Source organism: Triturus cristatus, chromosome 12, assembly GCF_964204655.1.
Source record: "Triturus cristatus chromosome 12, aTriCri1.1, whole genome shotgun sequence".
NCBI classification, from domain to species: Eukaryota; Metazoa; Chordata; class Amphibia; order Caudata; family Salamandridae; genus Triturus; species Triturus cristatus.
The window spans coordinates 538,116,612-538,133,631 of NC_140595.1; the positions used below are offsets into that span (position 1 = coordinate 538,116,612).

A 17,020-nucleotide genomic window follows, 5' to 3' on the forward strand; every position below is an offset into this window, starting at 1 on the left:
TTAGTGCCCTATATAAGACTCCTTCTGCCAAGATATTGGTTAATGGGTCCCTTACTAAATCAATTACCATAAAGCATGGGAATAGAGAGGGGTGCCCCCTCTCCCCTTTGCTTTTTGATTTATACATGGAACCCCTAGCATGTAAAATTAGGGCAGATCAAAACATTTTGCCATTTGAATGGAATGGATGGGTGAAAAAAGTTTAACTTTATGCCGATGATCTGATGGTTTTTACAAGGTATTGCTCTCACTCCGCTCCTGTGCTAGAACATCTGTTGGTCGATTTTGGGGAAGTCTCTGGTTGCCAAATTAATGCACTGAAAACCAAGATTATGTCCTGGAATACTCAAATAAATAATCCCTTCATAAAGCAAGAGATTAGATTTTTTGGGATACAGATAACCCAAGACCTTACTAAGCTGGCCCAGGTAAACCTTGATAAAAAAATGAAAGAGGCTAAGGCTTTGCTAAGGCTCTGGGGAGTGACTACCACTCTCAATTATAGGTCGTTCCAACTTGATGAAGATGTCGATCCTCCCAAAATGTACCTTTATCTTCGATGCGATCCTGCTGAAGTTTAATTCCAAAGCTTTAAAATCTGTACAAGGACATATATCAAGTTTTATTTAGTCCTGTAAAGGAGTGAGGATTGCCTGGAAAAAACTAAGAAGGTCAAAATTAGAAGACGGCCTCACTGGGTCTGATTTCCGCTTCTACTGTTGGGCCTTTCAGTTAATAAATATCAGATCTTGTTTTGACTATTCAGCTTATTTCTCCCATGCCTTCTAGCCATGATAAAACAATGTACCTTTCCGTGGCGACAGTTCCTTTTTAAATGCGGCAATCCAAAAATGTAAGAAAGTCAAACTAAAGACTTTGAGAGGGGCTAGTGAGCTTTGGTACCAGATCAGAAGAATTTTGAAGAGCTCATACTACAGCTCTGATGCTCTGATCTGGTATTCCCCAGGGGCCCCAAATTGTCTACAGGATAAACTGGCTTTACCTCTGGTGGAAGAAGAAATGGGGACAATTATTGTCAGACAACAGATTTGTCTCCTGGGAGCTCCTGGACACTATCATGAACCAAAAAGTTTCTAGGTTCAAGTTTTATCAACTATGGAGCTGGGCACGTGGTCTAGGTAAAGACAGGGAAGGTAATCAAGAATGCGAAAATAAACTTTTGGGGCCTCTTCATCAGTGTAAGGAGATCTCTTGGTGGTACTGGATTCTGGAAGAGGGGGATTTGTCATCATCATCTTTGGAGGAGTCCTGGAGGAGTGACCTGCCATCGACTGACATCACACCCTTACGGTAAGTATCGATGCTCACTTTATGGTCAGTTGTCAAAGCTGCTCCATTAAGAAGAAATCATTTGTTTACAGTCCACAGAGCATACTGGACCCCTAAAAGGCTATCAACACCTAGAGCTGAAGGAACCAAATGTTGCCTAAAGTGTGCTGCGACGAATGCTGACGATATACATATGTTTTGGCAGTGTCCTCAGATTCAGGTCTTCTGAGATGACCTTGATAAGGCGATTTCTGAAAATTTGGGTAAAGAGATCGAGCTAAGTCTTGCTTTAGTTATTTTTGGGATCCAGCCAGGGGAGAGCCACAAGTTAAATTTACAAAACAGCCGGTACAATTATTATTTGTTCTAACCTTAATGGAAAGAAGAGAGATCAGTTAAAAATGGGTTTCCTCCTTGCTCCCAGTACTCCTGAACTGGGTTAACTCTGTTATAAGAGTCAACAGGCTTGATCGCAGATGTCGTTCAGAAAAAAAAGATAGATTTTGGGAAGCATGGGAGTGGCCTGAAGAAACCATTCAGTTACCACAAACCAAAGGTCCAATGATTATTTAATAAGTAAAACCACGGCAGGTTGGAGGAGGTAATCTCAGGCCGCTACTCTCCCTTCTTCCTGCCTGGTTGTCTTGAGGATGGCTTTAGGAGGGCCATCGAGAGGGCTGGACAATCTTATGCTGATGAGACCCTCTCCTGTCTGGACCGCTTTCGAGCCCTTACCTCGTAAAGACAAAATTACTTATAGCTGAATGAGGACTGAAAAGGAAAATATACAAATACAATTTTTTTTCACTTTCTCCATAACAAAAGCATCAAACATACAAGGGCATGCCAGTATTTTGAGAAATTTTCCTCCACGCTTCTCCCAATTGAGCTTTAAAATGTTTGAAACTATGATCTCAGATGGCTTAACGGCACACTGTGTAACATGGGAAAGCTAATGATGAACACTTTATTGGGGCATACTTTTGTCACAGCAGAGCAATGATTAGTGCCCTCAAGTTCCATTTTGCAATAGGACTTACAATGGAACGAATAAAAAAAAAAACTCTCTTCTAATTTAAACCTGCTTACCCATAAAGATTTTTTGAGCAATTTTATCAATTAACATTCAGATGAGATGAGGGAGGATTAAAGAAACGCTAGCACCGTTGAATTGTAAACATAGACACATATGGAATTGTACGTAAATATCAGGAGTTGGACCTGAGAGGATAAGAACATTGGCTGTGAAAATGCAGCTATTTAACTATTCCTATGTGGATGAAACATAATTCATTTCATGCATTAAAACTCAAGACTTTATTAATGAAACATGTCAAGGTCATACATAAAAAGAACTGTTGCAATCTATTTCATATTTCCTTTACCCATTTTATCCAAAGCCTGCTCTTTCTCTGTCGGGGAGCCTCCATTTTCCACCATCTCGATTATGGTTTCCCTTTCACTGTTCAGTGATACATCCTCCATGAGTTGCTCTGACATTCTTGGTTCTGCTGGTTCTCGATTCATTTTTGGTTCTGTGAAGCACAAATGGTACATCTCCATTAATGTGAAGACTCATTAAAAGGCATGCCCTTAAACACATCCCGGATACACTTCTCACTACCATACCTTTGTGGAAGCCTTAATGATTATTTGATTCAGGTAAAAAACATATTTTCACTTTCTCCCAACCAGAAACAATATTGATCTAAGGCAGTTGATTATGGTGCAGTGAAATTTACTTACTTTGAGCTATAGAATGCAACTAAGTTCTAAGATAGCTTTCCTGTATCCCCTTGACATGTGACATATGAATATCATACTATTCCAGAATATTTGTAAAGCGGGCAATCACCTATAAGGGTATCTATCTTACTGCCAGGATCACTAGGCAAGACTGGGAGCAGCAAGAATGAAAACAAGACAAAATCTAGAAGGATTAGTTGGGTTGGTAGAAAAAATGGCCAGGTGTTTAATGATTTCCAGCACTGAAAGTGATTGTTGGTAGAATGAAGGCGCTCCCGTAGAACCCCCCATTGCTTAGGGGCCAGATATGAAAATGAGTGGTGCCAGACCCAGTTTTTTACTGAGTTTGAGGGAGAAGCAGGCAGTTCAACTATGCAGATCACAGTGGTTTGTTTAGGTTTATAAGGGAAAAAGCGAGATTGCAGATAAGTATGGCACAAAGGGTCCTGGATTCGAGAGAGGTTACATATACAATGGTAACATATGAATAGGTGATTTATCGAATATTTGTAAAATCTTACACATCATCGAGTAGTGATGGGACAAAAAAAGAGAGTGACACTAGGAAATGTGTGGAAATGTAAATCATCTTCATGAACCAGGACACTTCTGTATTCCATATAACAGCAATCTAAATGTGATTGTAAAAAACCCAGCCTGCTGCTACTTTAGTCAGTCAATTTACATAGAAATATGATGAGTATAATAACTTAAATCGTTTGGATATATTTTAAAATAATGTATTATACTAGTCTATTTTCAAGAATAATTTAAAAAAATCTGATCTTTGAATCTCTTCTACCTATTTTATCAGTAGGTTGTTCATTCATTTCTGGAGAGCCTCCATTTCCCCCGATCTTCATCACAGTTTCTTCTTCATTACTCAGTGACACTTCTTCCTTGAGTTCTTCTGTTAATCTGGGCTGTACTTGTTCAAGGTGACTTTTTGGTTCTGTAAAACAAAAAAGGTAGACATCTATGAAAGTGATGAACCTCTATAAGGCAGCATTAATATGCGGATACACATTTATTTTACAGAGCACAACTATCAACGTAGTCTCTTAATGATCACTCACTTATTTTCCTCCACATTTCTCCCAATTGAGCTTTAAAATGTTTGAAAGTATGATCTCAGATGGCTTCACGGCACACTGTGTAACATGGGAAAGCTGATGATAAACACTGTATTAGTGCATGAGGGTTTTTATACTTTTGTCACAGCCTCAAGTCCATTCTTCAGTAGGTCTTACTATAGAATCAATTTTAAAACGCTCTGTTGCAAGGCAAGCCCACTCACCCACAAATGGTTCTTGAGTAATAAAATTAGTTTACAAACAGCTGAAATGAGGGAGGATTAAAGAAAGGCTAGCACTGTTGAATTGAAGACATAGACACATATGGAATTGTAAGCAAATAGCAGGAGTTGGACTTGAGAGGATAAGAACATTGGCTGTCAAAAAGTAGTTATTTGGCTATTTCTATGTGCATGAAACATAATTCATTTTGTAATTGCTGGTGTTAGACCTGGCACCATTGGCGTGGGTCTCCCTTCCATTTTTTGCTGTTGCCCCCTATGTTTTTGCTGGTCTAGATGTTTTGGGGACTTTGCCACTGCTGTTCAGTGCCAAAGTGCAAGTGCTCCCTATTGTAAATTATTGTAATGAATTAGTGACTCCATGATTGGCTTATTTGATTTACTTGTCAGATCCTAGTACAGTGCACCATGTGTGCCCAGGGCCTGTAAACCAAATGCTGCTGGTGGGCTTGCAGCACTGATTGTGCCACCCACAGAAGCAGCTTGTAAAATGTGGCTCAGGCCTGCCATTGCAGAGCTTGTGTGCAGCCTGGGGCTGACATGTCGACTTGGCAAGTGCACCCACTTGCCAGTCCCTAAACCTTCCCTTTTTTACATATTAGTAGGTGCCTCAGGGTTCAGCTCTCAGCCGTACCCTATTTAATATCTATATGCTCCCCCGGCAGATATTGTGTTGAGACATGGGGTAAAACTGGTGTCATATGCCGATGACACACAGTTGATTGTTACCCTGGAGCAAAAGGAGACAGGAATGGCATCTGATTTTAAGGTCTGCTGGGGTGAGCCTGTGAACTGGATGAAGCTCAGCTGCCTGCAGCTGAATGCGGGAAAGACGGAGGTGATGGTAGTTGGCAAGCAGCCCTCTTTATGGTCACATCTGTGGTGGCCGGAGGAGATGGAACCTACTCCGACCCCTAAGGCCAAGGTCAAGAATCTGGGAGTATGGTTCGATGATATCCTCTCCTATTCAGAGCAGATATCAGCTGTGGCTGGAGCCTGCTTTGGCATTCTGAAAATGCTGCGAAAAATCATGGACTTACTCCCACTAGATACCAAACGAACCATTGTACAGGCCCTTGTTACGTCCCATCTAGATTATTGTAATATCCTGTACTTAGGAGTGACTACAAGAAATCTGAACATCTTGCAGAATGTTCAGAATGCTGCAGCTTGGTTAATTCTGAGTATTCCTAGGCGGGCCTCAGTGGGGGAGGCCTTGAGGAAATTACATTGGCTCCCCATACAGGCTAGAGTCACCTTTAAGGCCTTGTGTTTTGGCCACAGGATCCTCAACAAGAAAGGGCCAAGTTTTCTGCACCCCCTTCTTACAGCATATAGACCTGGTTGTTACCTAAGGTCCTTGGGCACAGCAAAGACGATTGTGCCTAAGGTGCGGAAGGTACGGGCTGGAGGGAGCTCCTTTGGCTTCCTTGCGGCAAAGGTCTGGAATGACCTACATGTTGACCTAAGGATGTGCCCGTCTGAGATTTTGTTCCGGAAAAACTAAAAACTTGGCTCTTCCAGCACCCCCCGGGGGGCCAAAAGAAGGCCTTTTACCTGTTCTTCTGGGGAGGGAGGTTTCAGACCAGTGGCCAAGGTGCTGTTGGTGTTCTAGCGCGGGGACACTCCGTTGGAGTAACCAGGCACTCTACAAGCTGAATAATATTAATAATAATAATTAGTCACCCCTAAAGTAGACCCAAGGGCAGGGTGCATTGTATGTAAAAGGTAGGACATGCCCATGTGTGTGTGGCATGTCCTGATGGTGAATTACAGCCAATTTCGTTTTTCACTATTGCAAGGCTACCTGTTCCCATAGGCAAGAATGGGCAGTTTGATTATAACATCTTATAATCCTAACTGACCCAGGGAACTAGGTAGAAATTCGAGTTTAGTATGTCTGAACTCAGAATGTTAAGATACATCTTTTAGTGTAGGTAATTTTTACATTCTGTGTTTGAAAAAAACACTTTTAGAAAGTAGGTATTTTCTTGCCTAACCATCCAGACTGCCTCTGCTAGGTTTGTGTATTCCATGTCTGGTTTGTGAGTGACAGGGGGGCTGGAGAGGGCCTTGGCTACAGCAGTCTCATGGGTCAGGGCTGGTCTGAATAGGACCTGCATTGAATAGAGAGTGGGGGGCGGAGATTTCCTTTCACTGACCTGAGGCCTCATAGAAAGAGAGTAGGGGGAGGAGATTTCCTTTCAGCTACCTGGGCCAGGTCTGCTCTCAGACAATGTTCTCTCCACCTCCTGCCAGGAAGCTGCACAGAACTGGTTTTGGCTGGGCACAGGCACCCTCTGCCTTCAGATGACAAAGAATTTACTGGTATAAATATTGGGGCCCAGACCCCAGAACTTTAGATCACTTCTGGGAATCAAAACAAACCTTTGCCAAGGAGAAGAACCAAGGAAGCTGAAGGAGGAGACTGCCCCTGTGCTGTTTTGCTATTTCTGGGGTTGGTCTGCAGTGGTTACTTTATTGCCAAGGAAAGGGGAAAAGGATTTTTGTGAACTTTTCATAATCTTGAAGAAGAATCTCCAAGGGCTTGAAGTGTGCTTGCCTCCTGTCTGAAGTCTCAGGGATACAAGACTTCACCACCAGCTCCCCTGAATTCCCTTGCTGGGAATTATGCCTGCAGAGAGGTGCCTACTGTTGTTTGGGCCCTCTAAGAAGACTGCCTGTCGCTGGGAGCTGGAATCACGATGCAACAAGGAGAAGCATGTTGCCGCCGCAGCAGTTGCCGTCGCATCGCTGAAGAAGCGTGCCGCCGCCACAGCTGTTCACCGTCGCATCACGGACGAAGCGTGTCGCATCACCGGAGAAGCGCGTTGCTGCCACAGAGGTCACCGTCACATCACTGGAGAAGCGTGTCCCAGGGCCTGGCGTGGCTCAGAAGTTACCGAGTTCGCCGCATGGCCGTCGGGTGTGCACGCATCACATCCAACGTTGTCGCATTGCATCAAAGACGCCATTTTGTCGCATTGCACCGGATTGTCACATCGCATCGAGGCTCCATCTTGTTGCATCGTTACCGGGCCTCAGTAAGAAACGACACATCAACTCCCCACACAGTAAGGAAGCGGGCCTCAACTCCCCTGCGCAGCAGTAAGGAACCGACGCATCCACTCCCCTGAGTGTAAGGAACGGTGCATCAACTTCCCTGCGACCCTTTTTGTTTGCATTGCGTGACGCATCTAAGGTACTTTGAGAGTAAAGTGTCGCATTTACAATCTACATTGAACTAAGCTATTTTCTACCATTTTAAAGTCTATGTGTTAAGTCTAGTAAAGATTACTTATTTTTCTAAACTGGTGTGGTGTCCATTTGTAGTGTTTTCACTGTATTACTGTATGTGTTCACAAATACTTTACACACTGCCTCTGAGATAAGCCTGTCTGCTCGTGCAAAGCTTCCATGTGGTGAGCAGGGGTTATTTTAGAAGTGTAGCCCCTTACCCTGACTAGAAGCAAGGGTCCCTATTTGGTTAAAGGTACCTACCTCTGCCAACTAGAGACCCCCAGTACTAACAGCCGGTGTCTTGAAAACTACTTGCAACCAATAAACTCTCTGATTTACTTGTCTACGGGAACCCCATAACTGCCTTCTGGAAAAGCTCGATGCAACTTAATAACTTTAGATGACAATAATAAGGACTGAATTTTCATAATATATTGGTCAGTTCCATCTGGAAAATATTTCATATTTTAAAATAAAAACTTAAATAATGAAACACGTCAAGGTCATACATAAAAAAGAACTGTTGCAATCTATTTCATATTTCCTTTACCCATTTTATCAGAAGCCTGCTCTTTCTCTGTTGCGGAGCCTCTATTTTCCACCATCTCGATTATGGTTTTGCGTTCACTGTTCAGTGATACATCCTCCATGGGTTGCTCTGACATTCTTGGTTCTGCTTGTGCTAGATTAATTTTTGGTTCTGTAAAGCCCAAATGGTACATCTCCATTAATGTGAAGACTCATTAAAAGGCATGCCCTTAAACACATCCAGGATACACTTTCTAGCTACCATACCTTTGTGGAAGTCTTAATGATTATTTACTTCTGATAAAAAAATATATTTTTATTTTCTTCAGAAACAATATTAATCTAAGGATGTTCAAAATGTTGCGGTGACATTTCCTTCCTTTGAGCTTTGGAATGCAAGTAAATTCTAAGATAACTTTTTGGTAGTCTCCTGACATGCGACTATCATACTATGCCAGAATATTTGTAAAGCATGCAGTCACCCATAAGGGTATCCCATTGTCGGGTTCAGGAGACAAAACTGAGAGCAGCAATAGTGTAAAGCAGACAAAATCGAGAAGGATTAGTTGGGTTGGTAGAAACATAGCCAGGTGTTTAATGATTTCCAGCACTGCAAGTCATTGTCAGTAGAATGAAGGTGATCCCGTAGAACCCCCCATTGCTTAGGGGCCAGATACGAAAATGAGTGGTGCCAGACCCAGTTTTTTCCTCTTTTTGAGGAGAAGGAGGCAGTTCAACGATGCAGATCCTATTGGTTTGTTTAGGTTTATAGGGGAAAAAGCCAGATTGCAGATTAGAGTCCTGGATGCGAGAGAGGTTACGTATACAATGGCAACATACGAGCAGGTGATTTATCGCATAAACGACCAGGTGGATAAGTGATCATCTCTATAACTTTTCCGTTTTTTAGTGTGATCGGTATATTTGTAAAATCTTATATAGCATCCTATAGGGATTTGAAAAACGGAGGGAGTGATACTAGGAAAAGTGTGGAAATGTAAATTATCTTTATGGGCCAGGACAATTTTGTATTCTATATAACAGAGATCTAAATGTGATTGTGAAATACACAGCCTGCTGCTACTGTAGTCAGTCAATGTCTGTGGAAATGTGATAAGTATAATAACTTAAATCGTTCTTACATAAGTAAAAAATAATGTTTTATACTAGTCTATTTTCAAGAACAATTTTCAAAAATCTGATCTCTGAAGCTCCTCTACCTATTTTATCAGTAGCTTGTTCATTCATTTCTAGAGAGCCTCCATTTCCCCCCATCTTCATCACAGTTTCTTCTTCATTACTTAGTGGCACTTCTTCCTTGAGTTCTTCTGTCAATCTGGCCTGTACTTGTTCTGGGTGACTTTTTGGTTCTGTAAAACAAAAAAGGTAGACATCTATGAAAGTGATGAACCTTTATAAGGTAGCATTTATATGTTGAGATACATTTATTTTACATAACACAACTATCAACGTAGTCTCTTAATGATCACTTCTTCAAGGAAAAATAATTATATTTCACCTTCTCCATAACAAAAGCAACACACATCGAAGGGTAGTGTCAATACTATTTTGAGATATTTTCCTCCACATTTCTCCCAATTGAGCTTTAAAATGTTTGAAGTATGATCTCAGATGGCTTCACGGCACACTGTGTAACATGGGAAAGCTGATGAGGAACACTGTATCAGTGCATGAGGGTTTTTATACTTTGGTCACAGCCTCAAGTCCATTCTTCAGTAGGACTTACTGGACTTACTATAGAATCAATTTTAAAACGCTCAGTTCTAAGGCAAGCCCACTCACCCACAAATGGTTCTTGAGTAATTGAATTAGTTTACAAACAGCTGAAATGAGGGAGGATTAAAGAAAGGCTACCACTGTTAAATTGAAGACATAGACACGTATGGAATTGTAAACAAATACCAGGAGTTGGACCCGAGAGGATGAGAACAGGTCTGTGAAAAAGTATCTATTTAGCTATTCCTATGTGCATGAAACATAATTCGTTTGTAATTGCCAGTGTCTTGAATACTACTTGCAATCAATAAACTCTTTGGGGCCATACTATGGTAAATACACATTTTCATTGTTTGCGCAGGACGCACCTTTAAAAAGGTGTGCTGGGCACAAACAGTGAACATGCGCCCTATTACCATGAAAGTGCTGCCTACAGGGCAGTCGTGAACTTGTGCAGTCCCGGGGGCAGCGCATTCCTATGTAAAACTGCGGCTGCTTTACAGCCGCTCTGTATTTTCACAGTGCAGGTGGCAACCTGCCTGCCCTTTTGAAGGATTAGAGATCCCCTTGCAGGCTTGTGCAGTCACTGACAGCACCCGCCTGCAAGGGGATGTCTGGGGGGCCCATGGGACCCTCTTTTCCCCCTCCAGATGGCTGCTATTATGGGGCGCACTGACAGTGAGCCACCTTTTAGATGGCGCACACTGAGTGCGCCTCCTGAGGGCTCTTTTCTTCTGTGCCCACGTCTGTAATACGGCGTGGCAAAGGGAGTCCCTCATTTGCAGGGCGCTCGCCCCCATGCAAATCAGGGAATGCCTCCTGCAGATATGTGAGCTATAAGTGAGCCAGCGCTATCAGTATTACTGAAGGGGTGTCTTCTGTAATACCAATTTGCCTAGGGGGCGGGCAAACCGGGCGCAAACGCCCATTGCACCCCCAGGGCACTTTATGTAATACGGCCCTTGATATACTTGTCTATGGGAACCCCACACCTGTCTTTCTGGAAAAGCTTGATGCACCTTAATAATTTTAGATAACAATGATGAGGCCTGAATTTTCATGATATGTTGGTCTGTTCCATCTGAAAAACATTTCATCTATTAAAATAAAAACTTTAATAATGAAACATGTCAAAGACATACATAAAAAGAACTGTTGCAATCAATTTCATATTTCCTTTACCCATTTTATCAGAAGCCTGCTCTTTCTCTGTTGGGGAGCCTCTATTTTCCACCCTCTCGATTACGGTTTCTTTTTCACTGTTCAGTGATACATCCTCCATGGGTTGCTCTGACATTCTTGGTTCTGCTGGTTCTAGATTAATTTTTGGTTCTGTAAAGCCCAAATGGTACATCTCCATTAATGTGAAGACTCATTAAAAGGCATGCCCTTAAACACATCCAGGATACACTTTCTAGCTACCATACCTTTGTGGCAGTCTTAATGATTATTTACTTCTGATAAAAAATATATATTTTTACTTTCTTCCTATCAGAAACAATATTAATCTAAGGATGTTCAAAATGTTGCAGTGACATTTCCTTCCTTTGAGCTCTGGAATGCAAGTAAATTCTGAGATAGCTTTTTGGTATTCTCCTGACATGCGACTATCATACTATGCCAGAATATTTGTAAAGCATGCAGTCACCCATAAGGGTATCCCATTGTAGGGTTCAGGAGACAAAACTGGGAGCAGCAAGAGTGTAAAGCAGACAAAATCTAGAAGGATTAGTTGGGTTGGTAGAGTCATAGCCAGGTGTTTAATGAAGTCATTGTCAGTAGAATGAAGGTGCTCCCGCAGAACCCCCCATTGCTTAGGGGCCAGATACAAAAATGAGTGGTGCCAGACCCAGTTTTTTACTCTTTTTGAGGGAGAAGGAGGCAGTTCAACGATGCAGATCCTATTGGTCTGTTTAAGTTTATAGGGGATAAAGCCAGATTGCAGATTAGAATGGCTCACAGAGTCCTGGATGCGAGAGAGGTTACGTATACAATGGCAACATATGAGCAGGTGATTTATCGCATAAACGATCAGGTGGATAAGTGATCATCTCTATTACTTTTCCGTTTTTTAGTGTGATCGGTATATTTGTAAAATCTTATATAGCATCCGATAGGGATTTGAAGAAGGGAGTGATACTAGGAAATGTGTGGAAATGTAAATTATCTTTAGGGCCATGACAATTCTGTATTCCATATAACAGAGATATAAATGTGATTGTGAAGAACAAGTTACTTACCTTCGTTAACCCTTTTTCTGGTGGATACAGCATCTGCCTGTGGATTCCTCACCTTGTGAATATCCCCTGCGCCAGCAACATTCGGAAACTTTTGTAGCAGTCTACGCCGATGAGGTCGAAGACGACGTCACAGAGACACGGCTCCGCTCGCGACTCCGCTGACGTCACCGGCTCCATAAGAAGACCTCGTCGGCCTGATGACGTCAGTCCCGCCCTTTTTTCCGTGCCTTCGAGGCACACGGACGGACTGACAGCAATATATCCACAGTATACACAGTACATAATATACAATGCAACACACACAGTGTGAAGAATAAATAGGAAGGCAAAAGAAATAAAACAATGCCTTTGACAGTAACAAATACAGTTTGAAACAACATCATTAGAATTGTAGGTATACAAGGGTGGACAACGGGGAGGCGGGTGGGTCAGTGAGGAATCCAAAGGCAGATACAGTATACACCAGAAAAAGCATTACCGAAGGTAAGTAACTTGTTCTTCTGATCGATACATCTGCCAGTGGATTCCTCACCTTGTGAAAAGATTCCCACAGCAGTCCCACTCCCGGAGGAGGGTGTCACCCTTTTATACCAGAAAGTCCTGAAGGACGGAACGAGCAAAATGTCCGTCCCTCCTCGGAATCCAAGCAGTAATGCTTTGCGAAAGTGTGAAGGGAGGCCCAAGTTGCCGCCCTACAAATGTCCTCCACAGGAACACCTCTAGACACAGCAGAAGTGGAAGACTTGGCTGTAGTGGAATGAGCCCTTAAACCCTCTGGAGGTTCCTTACCAGCCAAAGAGTAGCATATCTTGATGCACAAGACAATCCATCTGGAAAGGGTGCGCTTGTGAACCGCTCTGCCTTTCCTGCAGCCAACAAAGCCCACGAAGAGCTGGTCATCAACTCGAAAGTCTTTTGTCCTGTCAAGGTAGAAGCTCACCGCCCTCTTAGGGTCCAAGCGGTGAAGTCTCTCCTCCTCCTTGGAAGGGTGAGGGGGAGGATAGAAGGTAGGGAGGGTAATGGACTGCCCCAGATGGAAGGGAGTTACCACTTTAGGCAGAAAAGCAGCCCTGGTCCTGAGTACCATTCTTTCAGCATGAATGGTCAAGAACGGGGGTTTTGAACTCAGCGCTTGAAGCTCACTTACCCTCCTTGCTGAGGTGATCGCAATGAGAAAAACCGTCTTGAAAGACAACAATATCAAGGGACACTTGTGCAAGGGCTCGAAGGGAGAACCCATAAGATAAGTTAAGACAAGGTTTAAGTCCCATTGAGGCACAATAAAAGTAGTAGGAGGAAACTTGTTTGTAAGGCCCTTTAGAAATCGTAAAACAATAGGCGATTTGAACGAAGACTGCTGATCCGGGAAGCAAAGGAAAGCCGACAAAGCCGACAAGTATCCCTTAACAGTGGCCACAGCAAAGCCTCGCTGAGCAAGAGAAAGGGCAAACTGCAGAATGTCAGATAAACGAGCCCTCAAAGGATCAATTGACTTCTCTCCACACCAGAGAACAAATTTAGACCACCTATAGGAATAGATAGATTTAGTGGAATGACGTCTGGCAGACAAAATTACATCTACCACATCTGGCGGGAGAGAGAAAGAATTCAGGTTGACCTGTTCAATCTCCAGGCATGATGGTGTAAGCTCTGGAGGTGGGGGTGTAGAACCTGCCCCTCCAACTGCGATAATAGGTCTGCCCTCAGAGGGAGACGGAGCGGAGGGCACGAGGAGAGGTGGAGAAGATCTGTATACCACACCCTACTTGGCCAATCTGGGGCAATCAATATGACTTGGGCCCGGTCTTGGCGAATCTTCCTCAGAACCCAAGGAATCAAGGGTACGGGAGGAAACGCATAAAGGAGATGCGAGTTCCACCTCAACTGAAACGCGTCCCCCAAAGCTCCCTGCAACGGATACTGGAGACTGCAGAATGATGGGCAGTGAGCATTCCCGTGAGTGGCAAACAGGTCCACCCGAGGAGTTCCCCACATCCGAAAGACGTGACGAACCACCTCCGGATGAAGCCTCCACTCGTGGTCGGCAGAGTATTGCCAACTGAGACTGTCTGCACGTACGTTCAGAACCAGCCAGATGATTTGCCATCAGAAAAATCTAACGATCCTGAGCCCAGGACCAGAGACGCAGAGCCTCTCTGCAGAGACAATGAGACCCCACTCTTCCCTGCTTGTTGACGTACCACATCGCGGTAGTGTTGTCCATCAGGACTTGAACCGACTGACCGCGAAGGGATGGGAGGAAGGCCTTGAGCGCCAAACGTATCGCCCACAATTCCAGAAGATTGATATGAAGCAACCTTTCCTCTGGAGACCAAAGACCCTTGATCTCCAGATCCCCCAGATGAGCACCCCACCCTAAAGTGGATGCATCCGTTATCACTGTGGCCACCGATGGAGGAAGATGGAACGGCTTTCCTTGAGACAGATTGCCCTCCACGCTCCACCAAGACAGATCCGCCGCAGCTTCTCTGGAGATCCTCACAGACTCCCTGAGATCTCCTTTGTGCTGATACCACTGCCTGTGGAGGCACCACTGGAGCGCCCTCATGTGCCAGAGTGCATGGTTGACCAACAGAATGCAGGAAGCAAACAGACCGAGCAGGCGAAGGACCTTCAGGACTGGAACGACCGCTCCATTGTAAAATAAAGGAATCAATTCCAGTATGTCGAGAATCCTTTGTGGAGGTGAGAATGCCAGACACACAGTAGTGTCCAGTACCGCACCTATGAAGAGGTTGCGCTGAGAGGGCACCAGGTGAGATTTGGGCACGTTTATCGAGAAACCCAATTTGTACAACAGCTGAGTTGTATCCTGCAGATAATGAAGCACCTTCTCTGGCGACTCCGCTTTGATCAGCCAGTCGTCCAGATAGGGGAAAACCGAAATCCCCGCCCTTCTGAGATGGGCTGCCACCACTGCCATCACCTTCATGAAGACTCGAGGTGCAGTAGTAAGACCAAACGGAAGGACTGCAAACTGATAATGCTGCGACACTACCGTAAACCGGAGATACTTCCTGTGCAACTTCAGGATGGGGATGTGAAAATACGCATCCTGCATGTCGATCGACACCATCCAGTCCTCCTGATTCAGCGCTTGAAGAACCTGCGCAAGGGTGAGCATCTTGAACTTCTCTTGCTTCAGATAAAGATTCAAGATCCTGAGGTCCAATATCGGATGCAATCTGCCATCCTTTTTCGGAATCAGAAAATACCGGGAGTAGCACCCTTGACCGCACTCCTGATCTGGAACCACCTCTATCGCACCTTTCTCTTGTAGCTTCAGGAGTTCCTCCTGTAGGAGAAGACGGTGGTTCTCTGAGCAAGCCCCTTGACAAGGCGGGTAATTTGGGGGGAATTCCCGAAAGGGAAGGGCGTACCCATTTTCTACAAGATCTAGAACCCAAAGGTCTGTAATAAGCAATTCCCAATCTTGTAGAAAATGGGTAAGCCGGCCCCCCACAGGACCAACATAATCCAGAATGGTGGATCTAGGGCTGCTTTGCGGTGGTGGGAGGGGCTGAGGAGGAGGAAGAGGAGGAGAGCTGTCGACCTCGAGAGCGACCCCTGAGTCTACCTCTGTAGCTCTTGTACGAAGTTCCTTGTTGCTGTTGCTGCTGCTGCTGCTGGGGCTGCCTGTAAGTACGAAAGGTTGTCCTTCCGAAACCCCTGTACCTCTTGAACGAACCCCTTGACTGGGATTGAAGGCCCAAAGATTTAGCCGTGGCCTTTCTTTCTTTAAAACGTTCAAGCGCAGCATCCGCCTTCTTGCCAAAGAGTCCGGAGCCATCAAAAGGCAAGTCCAACAGCGTTGATTGGACATCAGGGGAAAATTCCGATGACTTAAGCCACGCGCTCCTTCTAGTGGCAACAGAAGATCCCATGACTCTTGCTACCGAGTCAGCTGTGTCCAATCCACTCTGGATCACCTGACGCGCCGCTGCCTGGGCATCCGAAAGGACCTCATTAAAACCAACCCTATCCTCCTCTGATAGTTTTGGGGCTAGCTGCTTCACTGAGTCCATGAGAGCATGTATATAGCGTCCCAAGAGACAGGTGGCATTCGTTGATTTAAGGGCCATGCTGGCCGAAGAAAAGACTTTCTTGGCCGACTGATCCAGTTTTTTAGCTTCCCTGGCACTCGGGACCTGGGGAAACGAACCTGAAGATTTCCTTGAACATGCCGCCTGAACCACCAGACTCTCAGGAGACGGGTGAGAAGTTAAAAATTCTGGGTCCCCCGGAGCTGCCCTATACCTCCTGGCAATGATTTTTGAAACTGCTGGAGCAGAAAAGGGCTTACGCCACACCTCCATCACTGGCTCTATGATGGCTTCGTTAAAGGGGAGTAAAGGCTCAGAAACAGTAGTGGGAGAGTGCAGTACTTCCGTTAAGATGTTCGGTTTGAATTCTGCTGAAGGCAACTGCAGATCTAAAAGTTCAGCTGCTTTTCTTATAACCGCATGGTATGGCGCCACATCCTTTGAAGGAGCATCAGAAGGAGGAGTAATCTCCCATTCGGAGATAAGTCCAGGCCACTAGCCTCCTTCAACTCCTCAAAAACATCGTCCGATTCCATGAGCTCCCCTTCTTCTACCTCCTCCATTAGGTATCTTTGCTCATCCAGCACTCTCTGAGCCTCCCTCCTAGACCTGATTCTTACAATCTGAGTCGGCGGCGCCGTGACCGAATCCGACGGCGCCGGAGCCGGCGTCGAACGTGGATCCAAAGGAACAGCCGGCGTCGAACGAGGTTGAGTCGGCGCCGGTGAAGATGGGAGCGGTCGACGTCCTCGGCGCCGGTAGATGCCAAGACGCCGTCGCCGGAAAAAATGGCATGAAGGGAGCCTGAGGAGATGCTTGAGGAACCCCCAAACTGAAGGCCATAGGACCCATAGAACCCG

The 17,020-nt window shown here is 44.7% G+C and overlaps 1 protein-coding gene across 4 annotated transcripts in view; it reads right to left on the minus strand.

Moving 5' to 3' along the window:
- The window catches only part of LOC146776237 (dynein axonemal assembly factor 1-like), a 668,903-nt gene that overhangs the window by 532,282 nt on the left and 119,601 nt on the right, over positions 1 to 17,020 (minus strand). For 2 of the 4 annotated variants that reach the window (XM_085638025.1, XM_085638026.1), the window contains exons 5-9: positions 11,039 to 11,188; positions 9,340 to 9,489; positions 8,142 to 8,291; positions 3,839 to 3,988; positions 2,676 to 2,825 (exon numbers count right to left, since the gene is read on the minus strand). In XM_085638025.1, coding sequence (XP_085494151.1) covers positions 2,676 to 2,825; positions 3,839 to 3,988; positions 8,142 to 8,291; positions 9,340 to 9,489; positions 11,039 to 11,188 — 750 coding nt within the window. The remainder of the gene's footprint in view (positions 1 to 2,675; positions 2,826 to 3,838; positions 3,989 to 8,141; positions 8,292 to 9,339; positions 9,490 to 11,038; positions 11,189 to 17,020) is intronic. The other 2 variants (XM_085638027.1, XM_085638028.1) reach the window with 2 other exon arrangements.